This window comes from Papio anubis, chromosome 12 (genome assembly GCF_008728515.1).
Source record: "Papio anubis isolate 15944 chromosome 12, Panubis1.0, whole genome shotgun sequence".
Classification (NCBI taxonomy): domain Eukaryota; kingdom Metazoa; phylum Chordata; class Mammalia; order Primates; family Cercopithecidae; genus Papio; species Papio anubis.
Window position 1 is genome coordinate 27,308,868 of NC_044987.1, and position 13,641 is coordinate 27,322,508.

Sequence of the window (13,641 nt, forward strand, 5' to 3'; positions counted from 1 at the left end):
AAATTATCATAACATTGGGTATCAACTGTCACTTGTTTCTTACATTTTTAAACAGAAAATTGTACCTATGGATTATCTTAAGGGATCCATTACATTTCCACTTAATCATTACTAATAACATTTTTCGAATGTTTTCTTATCTAGTGACAAAAGAATGCTTCATACTTAATGTTAATACTTCTAAGAATTCTAGTCATCATATTAAAATTGGATTTTAAAAGATTTATTATTTAAAATAATGATTAAATAACAGACTGCATATTTACTATAAATTGGACATATTTAAGTAAGTGTCTATTAACATTAACAAAGTTATATTGAGGCATTCTTATTGATAATTCATACTTATTATTGTTAGCTGTCAAGCTTAATAAGCTGCAGACAGGAAGATATAATTCCTTTATATAATACAATAAAGCAGACAGAAGAATTAGGTTATGGAAAGACAGAGAGATAGTGAGCATCTAACCAAATAGGATTCAGTTGAAATTTTTCTTTTTTTATCCATTTAATTCCATGGACCATGTTCATGGCAGTTTTGTATCAGGAGAGGATCTTGAGTGGTTTAAGGAGGGATCTGTAGAAGAATTGAATTCTCAGAAAGGATATGACAGGGAAGAAAAAGAGAATCTAACCTTATGATGATGTATGTGGGTACATTTTTTAGGCACAAGATATATCTGGAAAGGAAATGAACAGTTCAACAAATAGAAAAATCATAGAATTTTGAGGATTGATGATCACCTAAGGATTTTATCCAACACTTTTGATTTAGAGGTGAAGGGTTTGAGTCCCAGAGCAGTTAACAACTTGATTTTGGTCACAGAGCTAGTTATCAACAGAGAAACTATGAGAATGTAGAACTTCTGCACATGTCAGTGCTTTTCCACATTATGTTCCAGGACATAATTCATACAAGTTAATTGTGTATTTAATATTAATTTTAATGCAATAACCCACTCACATTGTGATTTTAATTCAGCATTTTTAAAATCTGTTTTTAGGACATTCGAGGACAAGAGACAGGCAGGAAGGGTGTTTCAGTGGAAATAGCATGGGTTTAGTAGTCAGGATTGGAATTCTGACTTTAATATTTATCAGCTCCATGACATTGGAAGATATTTTAAATCTCTGTGCCAGAATTTCCATAACTTTATAATTGGAAAAATATGTCCTATTATGTTGGGATTAAGAATCCCAATTTAAATAAAGCGTATAGAGACCTGGGATTGTTGAGTATGCAGACAAAAATGCTGAGAGTTGTAGGAGACTGTGGTGCTGATATTAGTATTCAAACTGTTGACTAATAGGTTCTCTTCTTAGAGGAGGATGGATTTCTGTGGTGCATGGTTGAATGTAAAGCCACTTAAGGAGACAGTAGTGTCTGAAAGAGGCACTGACATACGCTGATCACTTGCCTCTTTCTCGCTGTCATGGATTTGATGCATCAAAAAGTCAGTTATTACACCCTTAAGTATCTTTCTGGGTCAAATTCTACTAAGTGTAGCATTGACTTTGTTGCTTTTCTTTCTTTTTTTCCCCCTTTCCCACAGCCCTCTCCTCCTCTATCCTTTTTTGAGCAGCAAGTATCCTACCCCTTCGGGATGGTTTTATGATGAAATATAACTATAGGACAATGGATTACGTTGTCTTCTGTGTGTCCCTTTATATATGAACACAGCAGATGGTTCTTCTTACTTTGATATTATCCTTAATAGTTTTACTTACAAAATTGTGTAACAATATGAAGTATAGTATCTCTTATTTGCTGCCAGTCTTTCTCGGAGAAAGCACATTTGCCCTCTTGTAAAAGAGGGGATATGTTAAGTGCGAGAGAGTAGACAGATTCACAGACACAAACATAGGGTGAAACTAGTAGGTGAGCAGTGTGCAGTGTGCGTGTGTGTGTATGTGTGTGTGATTTTCTAGGTTAGGGATCCGGAAAAACTTGTCCTAGTTAAGGATTCACCAGCTACTATGTTTCTTTAGAAAACTTGCTTTAATATTACATGTACAATTCCTGTGAACTGCCAGATTTATGTAAAGATTGATAGGGAGAAATTCTTCAGTCTTCTATCAGGATAGAGCTCTGCTCCAGGGAATGCTTATGCAAATCTTGCGGATTTTCTTACTGGAGTATTAGATGGATGAAAAGAAACTAGTAAAGAGTTTGGACCTGGGAAATGCAAAGAATTTTGGGAAGGAGGACTGATTGTAGTTTTTATTTGAATTTGACACAGGTGACTTTTCTTCAACAACTTCTCTGAGAAGGATGAAAATCAGGTTAAACGAGGCTATATAAGTGAAAGAGTTTATAAATAGGATTGATTTATGTGAAGGGAAGGCATACACAAACAATAATTACTTTATGTTTAAATGTAAAATAGTCACCATCTTGACTAAAGTGAAGAATCTGGTTTTTTAGGAAGTCTTTCCCAATGCTTGATCAATCTGAGTTGTCAGGTGCCTATGCCAACTTCACAAATAAACCAAGTATATTTCTGCATTTTTCTTTTCCAGTTGGAGAGTGGGCTTTAAATAGTTTATTAAAACACAATATATCCAGCAGGGCTGGATTTGTGGGTATGAGTTTGCACAACCTTCTTTTCCTAAAATCAGAGCACAGACTATTCATTCTCAGCAGACTACTCTACCTACAGCATTCAGATTGCTTTTGCTAGCTGTAAGGCTTCTTCTTTTTTTTAATGGAGAGTAGCTATGCTTCATTTGAAAAATGTCAATTCTAGTATAAACACAGCACTCTTCATATTGAGAGCTTTTGAACCCTGCTCCTGAACAGAAATACAAAGGAAACCCTTGAAAGCAAAGCAGATGTTGTACTGGCTCTATCTAGGCCTTGATTTGTTTATAGTTTAAAAATCCATGGGAAAATAATGATCAAAGGCAGGGTGTAATTCATACACAAAATTGTAAGACCACTTCATCTGACGAGATTCTGTAAAGAGTCTTTGATTCAAATGGTTCACACAAAGAAAAAATGTCCCATAGGTTCAGAGTTCTTTCTGGCAATAAACTTCCAGTGTAAACAGGAAGGCTCTTGGGCCTCTTACAAATTTTAGAAACAAATGATACTCATTGCCTTGCACTCAGTAATTTTGACTTTCAGACAAGAGTTGGAATGGTTAGTAAAAAGTTCCAATTCTAAGTTCAATATGAAGTTTATTTGCCATTACCATAATATTTATTTGTGTGCGCAGCAGTTTATTGAAAGAATGTGAAGGACACATGCTATTTAGTCTATTTAATACTAACTAAAATTCTGTAATTCTCAAGAACTTGACTGTTATATAATCAGTACCAAAGAAGAGAACTAGGAACTCCAATCCTTTATGCTGATTGATACTGCGCAGCAGAAATATTAAACAACTACCCCAAAGTTAGAATAATGTAATTTTCATTGTATTTTAGAAAAAGGGGCTAGTGAAACTTTTTAGCAAAATTGATGATTTTTATGATTAAAAGTGTAATTTGAGTCTAATTTTCAATGGACCCAAATGCATATAGAATTAATTGAAGTAATGGGGAAATCAATAGTAGATGCACCATACAGTTTAAATAATAATTGTAACAATTGTTATTTTAAAAGAAACTTCCTCAGCAGGATGAGAAAGAATATATATGTGAATATATATGTGAGTATATATATTCTTTCTTATATGTATATGTATATACATATATACACACACACATATATATATAATTTGAAGGGGGAGTGTCTGAGTGATAGTACACACCTTTCTATCTTCAAAGCCTATTTAAGATCTGGGAAAAAGGTATGCCTCTGAACCAGTTTGAGTGGATTTTTCCAGATGAAACCTCAAATGGCATTTACATTTAAGCCCTCACAAACACTTGGGAAGATTTGGAGTTAAAAGCAAATTGTGGTGGGGGTTCAGCACAGGTTTTGTGGTTTTGTTTTGTTTTGCTTTTTAAATAAACACAGTCCACACAAACCCGTCTGCCTTCACCTGGAAGGACCAGTTCTTTAACAAAAAAACGCTTTGACTTCGGTTTCCCTGGGAAACCGAAGCCAGAGCTCCTGAACTTTTCTCTCCGCGGATTCGGGGGAGCTAGGGAGGGTGCTCATCCACTTTATTGCAGGGAGAAGTACAGACTGGGACCCCTCTTTTGGGATACTGTCATTTGCCCCTTCTACCATCCCTTACTCTATTCTCAGAACCAGTATGAGAGTTTTCTGGGGCTAAGGCAAGGGGCAGTGGGGTCAGGCGCTGGAAGGACTGGTTTGCAAAGAGATAAGCTTTGGAATGAAACCGCACAGCTGAAAACTCGCGGCAAGAGATGATCGCGCTGTGGCGAGTCAGTTTGAGAAGCCTTCATCCCTACTCCTCTTAGCTTTCTGAGCGGCATTTGCAGTCAGGTGCAAACAGATCGCCTATTTGGCGCAAAGAGCCCTGAGGATGAGGGACGTGGGATCATTCCCCGGATTCCCCCCGGCCAGATGCTAGGTAGTTTGAGGAGAAACTGTTTTCCAGTTCTCAAGGCCTGCAAACGCGGCTGTAGGTGGCATGCGGAGCTGTCCAGCACTAGTGAGGTGCCGGCGGAGCCGGGAGCCCCGCGCACCCCGCCGGGCTGAGACTCAGCAACAGGGCTCTCTTGCCAGAGCAGACGCTGTTCTCACTGCCGCCCCGTTCTGGGCTCGCTCCGCGCCCACACGGCCTCGCACGAGGCGGGGAACGCCAGTCCCCAGGAGCTGCTCCAGCAGGATGGGCGCCAACATGTTGCCCCTGTCCTTCCCTTCCCCTGTAAGCGTCTCTTCTGGAATAGGCTGGCTGGACGCTTAGCATTTTCGTTTTGCTTCGGAACTTCCTAAATAAACTCGGAGAAAGGACAACATGGACCCTAACCCCCACTTCACACTGTCAGGCTTCCCCAAGGTGGCTCCAGGGGGAGGCCTCTCGCCCCCCAGTCCCGAGTCCTTCTCCCCACCAGCGCCTCCGGGGCCCATCTGCTCCCGAGGGCCGAGAATAAGGCGTTTGGGGTTGGGGCCCCTCAGTCTGATCCGAGCTCTTGTGCGCACCTTCTCGGGGCAGGGAGGGCGCGCAGAGGACAGCAACGAAGTGTCCTCGTTGCTCCTGAAACGTGGCGACAGGCGAGGCAGAGACTCCCAATGAGTATGAGGGCGACACGTGATACCCGCGGAGGGAGAGCATGGGCGGGGGGATAAAGGGAGAAGGAGGGAGGCGGGCAGCAAGTGGAGAGGGGCGGGAGCAGAGAGGGAAAGGGGGCGAGATAGGCGCGCAGGCGGCAGAAGCCTCTGCTTCCCCTTCTGCTTGGGCCGTAGCCCTCCCCGCCCCGCCGACCGCGGTCACACACTCGGAGCCTCCCCGTGAGCGGGAGCGCGGCGCACGGCGATGCGCCGAGGCTGGCGCTGAGGCGGCGCCGCGCGAGCAGCAGCAGAGGCGGCGGCGGCCCCCAGCCCAGCCCGGCGCCGCCGCCGAGCCCGGGCCCCAAGGTGTGGCGGCGCCCCAAGTTCCCGCCATGAGCAGCCGGCTCGGGGGGCTCCGCGGCCCCGGGGACTCCCGCCCTGCCGAGCGCGACCGCAGCGCCCCGCGGCCCCGACGCGCTTAACGCTGCGGCTCGCGGGTCCCACCACCGCCGCCTCCGCCGCCGCTCGCGTCCTCGCCGCCACCGCCTCGGCCGCTGCAGCGCCGCCGGCAGCATGTCTCGAAGGAAGATTTCGTCCGAGTCCTTCAGCTCCCTGGGCTCCGACTACCTGGAGACCAGCCCGGAGGAGGAGGGGGAGTGCCCCCTGTCTAGGCTCTGCTGGAATGGCAGCCGAAGCCCGCCCGGGCCGCCGGAGCCCAGCGCGGCCGCCGCTGCCGCTGCCGCCGCCGCCGCCGCCCCAGCCCCGGCTGCTTCTGCCGCCGCCGCCGCCGCCACGGCCGGGGCCAGGAGGGTGCAGCGCCGGAGGCGGGTCAACCTGGACTCGCTGGGCGAGAGCATCAGCCGCCTGACGGCGCCCTCGGTGAGCGGGGGGCGGAAGGGGAGACCGCCTTCGGGGGAGAGGACGCGGATCGGTAAAGTTGGCGCTGGGCGAGCCGGGGCGCGAGCTCAGAGCCCGACCGCTGGGGGGCGGCCCGGCCTCACCCTGCCCGGCCTAGGGTTCCAGTGGCTCCGGGCGACAGAGGATGCCCTAGGCTAGGGCGGAAGAGGGGGACTAGAGCACCGGGAAGGAGTAAGATTCCACTCCTTTGGGGTCTTCTGATTCGGGGGCCAGTCTGCCCACCTCCAGCCTTGAACCCTACTTCACCACTGTTCCCCCTGGACAGCCCCAGTGCTGCTTCACACCCACCTGTTTTCTTTCCCCTAAACTTTCCCAGGCACTGTGTTCTGCAGTTCGGCTTCCCTGTCTTTCATCCTATTCTCTAGCATCCCAAAGGAGCCCCAACCCCTTCCAGGAAACCCTTCCTCTCCTTATTTCCCACACTCTCTTGGTCTTTGCGTGACCTTCTCTGACATCGTTGAATTCCACAGGCTATCTGCAGTCTATGTTGCATCCTTTTTCTCAGATCTTCAGATACTTTTTGCCAGATACTTTTCTGAGTTGCCTTCTGTTGAAGAAATCTCTAATCTCGAGTTTTCCTCACCCCGTAGCTTTTTTTTTTTTTTTCCCCCTTATCCACTAGGCATTTATTCTTCTCCGGGTAAACCTGGTGTCTGGTTTTCTTTTTTAAAAAATTTAATTTAATTTAATTTTAAGTCCCGGGATACATTTGCAGGATGTGCAGATTTGTTACATAGGTGCCAAACGTGTGCCATGGTGGTTTGCCGCACCTACCAACTCATCACCTAGGTATTTAAGCTCCGCATGCATTAGCTATTTAAACCGCTCTGTACTTCTTGCACCTGTACCTCATCCTTTACTCTCTTTTCAATGGATTCTCTAGTGCTTTCTCTCTTACATTAGCTATTTAAACCGCTCTGTACTTCTTGCACCTGTACCTCATTCTTTACTCTGTTCAATGGTTTCTCTCGTGCTTTCTCTCATTTTTTGATGGCTTCTTTATATTAGGCCCTTCCTAAATATTTGTGAAATGAATAAATGCCTCTCCAAACTTGTGCTCATCTTGGGATGTCTGTATCAGCAGTTTCAGGTGTTCACCAAACTCCCCCTGGTTGTAGGCATCCTTCCAGAGTACTCCTGTCTCATTCCTGCCCAGGCATTTCAACTACCCTTGGCTTTTACCTCTTGCAGGAATGCCAGACCTCTGGTACAGTCTTACCCTGTCTGGGAGAGCTCTGTTTTGAAGGAATCCACTCTATTGCGACAGAATTTGAAAAAGATTCAGCATCAAACCTCCATCCATCTTTTATCCTCACCCTGACCTTGCATACAAGAGCTTTAACTACTCCTGACAGCACTTTTACCTACCCACCCCTAGGATTTTTACTTTTTTTAAAGTTTCCAAAATGAATCTGAACATTGATCTTGTTTGATTACTGTTGAGTCTCTCTCTTTTGAGATTACTACTGCACATGATGGTAGGAGGGACCTAAGAAGGAGTGGGACCCTGAGGGGACTGAGTACTGGTACTAGGCAGTTCTACAAATATTGTTGTGGCACTTCCGTTAATGGAGAATGATTTTTTTCTTTTACAAGACCTGATTGAAGATGTATAAGTCACTTATTATTTATTTTGAACTAATTTAATTCTTAAGAACACGTATTGAGAAACAGTCATCTTCCTATTCTTGTGTATTTTCCTATTTGATATATCTTTCTGCCACTTTCTTTCATCGATAACCTAGAAAACAATCCTCAGAATAGATTGGCTGTTGTTTGCTGTTCTTCCCTGCCAATATTTCCCAGGCAGCGTAATTTTATGAACTATTTGATGTTGCAAATTGTTGAAAATATTTCTTTACAACGGGAGTCCAATGACCCCGAGCATCTGTAGGCTTATGTTAGTACTTAAAGCAACATTTGTGCAATAAAATAGTTATTTAGTACAACAGATTCTTATTTAATTAAATGAGTTTGCTAAAGATAATGATTAGTTTGGGGAGAATTGTTGATATAACCTTGGAGGGTTTTTTTTATTTTATTTTTTGGCCTAAGAGTGAGAATTTACAAATTTCTAAAAAGTAATGTCAGTGCCTCTGATAATGCTAATTTAAAGTAAGACCATTTTCAACGACTTATATGAGAAGTAGATAAACTGAGAACTGCAGTATTTTCTGCCAGGATAAGAGGAAGGAAATAATCTCTGATGGTTACTTTTATAAGTTAAATTTGAATGACTGGCTTTTTACTGGATGAAAAGAATGTATCCAGAGAATGGTTTTCAGCATAAGCAATTTGAAAATAATTGTGAGGATCAAATAAATGCAACAGCTACATATACTTTCCATGCCACAGTTCTTTTCTATTATGAAAAGGGTCTGTCAGGTGCATGCTGAGAACATACAGGTGAATATAGTGTAAACATTTTCAACATCATAACACACGTATAGAAAAATTCTCCTTGGTTAACCATATCACCAATAGACTTGGTGACACAAATAAAAGAGAGAGATTATATTTCAAAGCAGTGACTTATTTCTGTGTGGTCCTTACCTTTTTTTTCTTTTATTTGGCAAGTTAGAACACTAGCTCAAAAAGTTCCAGTATATTCATTTTTTGACATTGTCAGGATTTGAAACTTCTTTGAATACTCTTCAGGAGATGGATTGTGTCCTCTCTATTCTCTCATGAAAGCTGGGCATTTTTTTTTTTTTTTTTTTTTTTTTTTTTTTTTTTTTTTTTTTTTTTTGTGAATCGCTGAGAGTAGCCATTACCAGAGCATTTTTTAGATGGGAATTTCTAGTTGTTTTGAATGCTGTAAGCTTTCTTGCATGCCATTATGATATACTTCAGGAGAAACTGTACTTGCCATGGAAGTGCCTATTTTGTCAGTTGTCTCATCATGGAATGTCTTAGTCACTTGGGATTTCTTCTTTATTGAGAATGATTTGCAAATAGAAAAATGAAAATTTATTTATTAAACTAGTTATTTGACCCATGGGATATCCAAACTCAGGTTTTTGACACTTAATAGTCACTTTAAGATGCATTGATGTTGAGTATAAAGGCTATAATAATTTCTAATACTATTTAATAAAAGCAAGTTGCATTGGTGAAATTGAAAAAAAATTCCAGAATTCAGGAGACCTGATTCTGATTTTGCCTTGACAATGAGAAACTTACATATCTCTGGACACATTACTTTAAATGTCTGGGATTTCCCAGGCTTTGGACAAACTGTCATGTTGGCATATGAAAGGAAAACATGGGCCAGGTGCAGTGGCTTATGCGTGTAATCCCAGCACTTTGGGAGGTCGAGGCGGGCAGATCCACTAGGTCAAGAGATTGAGACCATCCTGGCCAACATGGTGAAACCCCATCTCTACTAAAAATACAAAAATTAGCTGGGCATGGTGGCGTGCACCTATAGTGCCAGCTATTCAGGAGGCTGAGGCAGGAGAATTGCTTGAACCCGTGAGGCAGAGGTTGCAGTGAGCCAAGATCGCACCACTGCATTCCAGCCTGGCGACAGAGTGAGACTCCATCTCAAAAAAAAAAAAAAAAGAAAATATGGCATATAAGTTTTAAAACTTTTGAGGAAAGTAGTTTACTTTTTAAGATGGGGCACCAAAATACTATTTAATCCACCCAATTATTTAAAAATATTTTAGGATCTATGTGGCAGATATTGTGCAGAGCATTTGGAAAGACATGCTGAACAAGACATAACTAGTCTTTGACTTCATGGAACTTCTTTAATCATTATCTTTATTTTAATGAAACTATATAAAGGGAAACATAAGAACTCCAATTGGCGAAATCTAGGGGAAGTTTTATTTCTCATCCACTTTGGATAGTTTTGTTCATTGTGAATCTCTAGGGTGCAGCCATAATAATAAAAATAACCCTCCAATTAGCAGGGCATGATGATGCACGCCTGTAATCTCAGCTGCTTGGGAGGCTGAGGCTCGAGAATCGCTTGAACCCAGGAGGTGGAAGTTGCGGTGAGCTGAGCTCACACCACTGCACTCCAGACCTTGGGTGACAGCGAGACTCTGTCTCCAAAACAAAACAAACAAAAAACAAACAAAAAACCCTTAAGACCTTAAGACCTGATTAAAGATGTATAAATCATTTATTACATTCTTTATTTTAAAATAATTTAATACTTGGGAATACATATTAAGCAACAGCTGGGGATTTCACATCAAGGGTGAACTTGGCAACTCATTTATTTGGATTTTATTCTTAAATGAGAGTTGCTTAGTTACCCTATCACTGTGACATCAATTTTGGGTTTGCTGGTGTCAGCCTGTCAGTGAAGATACGCCACTAGAGTCATATAAGGGCAAAGCTTCTCTAGGTTTCTTGACAGAGAACATTGCAAGTGGCTTTGAAGACCTCAGAAGCTTTAGAGAACAGAATGTCAGGAAAAAAAAGTAACAGAATTGGAGGAGTGGCAAATAAGGAGAGGAGAGCTACTGACCTGTGGAGTTGTTTAAGAAACAGAGACCAGTGAAGAGGAAAAAATGGAGGGGGAAGCTTAGATTCAAGTGACAAGACAGCATAAATTATTATTTTGAGGAAGGAAATTATCTTAATACATGTCGAGGAAAGAATGAAAAGATATAAAATACATATTTAGCTTCTGTTGATATTAAATAAAATGAGCTCTCTGACATGTATAAACCTCGAAAAGAAAAACCTTAGAAAGTATGAGTAGCCAGGCACGGTGGCTCAGGCCTGTAATCCCAGCACTTTGGGAGGCCGAGACGGGCAGATCACGAGTCAGGAGATCGAGCCCATCCTGGCTAACCCGGTGAAACCCCGTCTCTACTAAAAAATACAAAAAAAACTAGCCGGGCGAGGTGGCGGGCGCCTGTAGTCCCTGCTACTCGGGAGGCTGAGGCAAAAGAATGGCGTAAACCCGGGAGGCAGAGCTTGCAGTGAGCTGAGATCCGGCCACTGCACTCCAGCCTGGGCGACAGAGCGAGACTCCGTCTCAAAAAAAAAAAAAAAAAAGAAAAAGGAAGTATGAGTGTAACTAACATATAGACAATAAAAAACATACAAAATATATTTGTAAGGTAGGATATTTGACAAATTTAGGTAGTTTAATTAAAGCTTTTAAAATTTGGGGCATAATTTGGCTAACAAAGTTATAGAAACAGATTCATTACCATTATAAAATTATACAAAGTCTATTTCAATTGTTTAGTGTTTTCACATTTGATGAAAACAGATATTATAATCCAAAATTAGAATTTAAGGGCAGTCTATTGCCTTTCTTTACCTTATCCCTAATCATTTAGAAACAATATGGCAGAGTTGAACGCACAAAGTTTTGGAGTCTGACAAATTTAGGTTTGTGTAATCCTCTGCTGAACCCCTTATTAAGTATGAGTCCCAGGGAAAACTAACTCATATCTTCTCTGAGCCTTAGTTTCCTCTTTTGTGAATTAGGAATAATAACTACTTTGTAGATTTGTTGTGAACAAGGAGGAATATTCTTTGTAAAGCTTCCCAAACTCAGTAGATGATAGTTTCAGGGTGAGATCTATTAATTTTAACTGAATTTGAATGCCTCAAAGTGATCTACATTTTTTCTTTTCTTTTTTTCTCAATAATCCACTTGCTCGTCACCTAATTGGAGAAGTTTATAGAATAAGTTAATCGATGTCAAGTACCAAAAAAAAAAAAAAAGTTATAAGAAGCATTTTATTTTGTTGGCATAGCCTGACAATCCATTAAAAAAATTAAAACTGGAGTCCCTTTTTGGCCACTGGGTATGACTCATGCGTGTACACAGACATGTAAAAATTGCAGATTCAAACATTTCCATCAGATTACTGAATGCTGTGTGGCAATATGAAAACTACTTTATAAATTCTATAAAAATACAAGAACATATATATTTGGTAGAATGTAGATATTTCATGACAAGTTAATTTTAAATTAGAAAAACTGTAGGTGAAAGAGAAATAATTTATTTCATCTGCCTGAGAATTCCAAGCATTCTTCATCTACTGCATTCAAACTAATCTGTATGTGTGTTCAAAGGCCTTGATAGTGAGATGCGATAATCACATAGCTAATGCTGTTTATGTTTTACGGTGCTCCCTTTTTTGGCTATTGGTTCAATTGCTAGGCTTTCTTTTGTCTTTGTCCTTTTTTTTTTTTTTTTTTGAGATAGGGTCTTGCTCCTGCCTCAGCCTTCTGAAGAGTAAAACTTTCACTTTAGAGATAAATTTTGACAATGAGAAATGACATCAGTGATTATTAGTTTGTAAGTAGAGGTCAGAAGTGAGTATATATTCCTTTTTAGTGTATAGTTTATTTACCTATAAGGACTCTGAGATGCGTGGGTGAAGTACTTGGGTGCTATTACATATTTTTCCCATGTATGTCATCAGTCTTTTTGTTCACCTTTTTGTCTTGTTGCTGCTAATTATACAGAGCTGTAAGTAAAATAAAACATAATATAAATATTTTATTGAATCTGATAGGAAAATAAATGTACTATCATTTGGCATATACATTGTTGATCATGAGTTATTAGGAAGGTATAATATTCTTTTTTGATATTTTACACACATGTAGGCACATAGGCCAGGAGAATATTTGCAAGGGCTATCTATTGAGCAGGTTTTCCTCACAGGCCCTTTGTTCGATGCGTGAGCCAGTGAGTTAGTTTAACATTTAAAGCCTCTGTCCTTGATATTATGTTTAACTTGTGTTCAGCATAGCATGGTTGTTCAGTAAAATGCTCAGGAGGGCCGAGCGCCGTGGTTCATGCCTGCAATCCCAGCACTTTGGGAGGCTGAGGCAGATGGATTGCCTGAGGTCAGGAGTTCAAGACGAGCCTGGCCAATATGGTGAAACCTGTCTCTACCAAAAATACAAAAATTAGCCAGGTGTGGTGGTGGGTGCCTGTAATCCCGCTACTTGGGAGGCTGAGGCAGGAGAATATCTTGAACCCGGGAGGGGGAGGTTGCAGTGAGCCGAGATCACGCCACTGTACTCCAGCTTGGGCAATGGAGCAAGACTGCATCTCAAAAAAAAATAAAAAAATGCTCAGGAGAAGTGGATACGTGTTTTTGTTTAATTGTTCAATTATGTTAATGTTTCTTTTGTGTTTGATTTTTTTGGTGGTATATTTAGTTCCATCAACCAAAATATTTAGATTTTTCATCCAGCCTGTGATAGACATATTCAAGTGTGCGAACCTGTTTGAATTTTGCTTACACCTGCTATTTAAAGCAAAACTTCAGAAGGAAGTCATTTTACAAAAAGAGCAGATAGAACAGTATCCTCCTCCTTGGACTCTTTGAGTCGTCCATTTATATAATATTTTAAGAAGTTAGGTAAATGTAACGATTCTTCTACAGTCTGGATTGCTTATGTTTTCTGTACAATTCTCTGTGAAATGAGAAGAAATGTTTGTCAACAAGTAGGCTACTGTTGCCAAAAATGCACTACTAGGAGATGGAAATGACATAATTACGGCCCTTAAACATCACTTCAGGACAGGATCTGAAGATCTAGAATTACATGCTGTTAGCTCAGAGTACCTTATAACATTGAGGGCTAGAGTC

General features: G+C 41.4%; 1 protein-coding gene across 1 annotated transcript in view; it reads left to right on the forward strand.

The window, feature by feature from the left end:
• The first annotated feature begins 5,313 nt into the window (after nucleotides 1-5,313).
• The window catches only part of GUCY1A2 (guanylate cyclase 1 soluble subunit alpha 2), a 320,948-nt gene continuing 312,620 nt past the window's right edge, over nucleotides 5,314-13,641 (forward strand). The window contains exon 1 of the mRNA XM_021926496.2: nucleotides 5,314-6,007. Within this exon, the coding sequence (XP_021782188.1) occupies nucleotides 5,702-6,007 (306 nt within the window). The 5' untranslated portion in view covers nucleotides 5,314-5,701. The remainder of the gene's footprint in view (nucleotides 6,008-13,641) is intronic.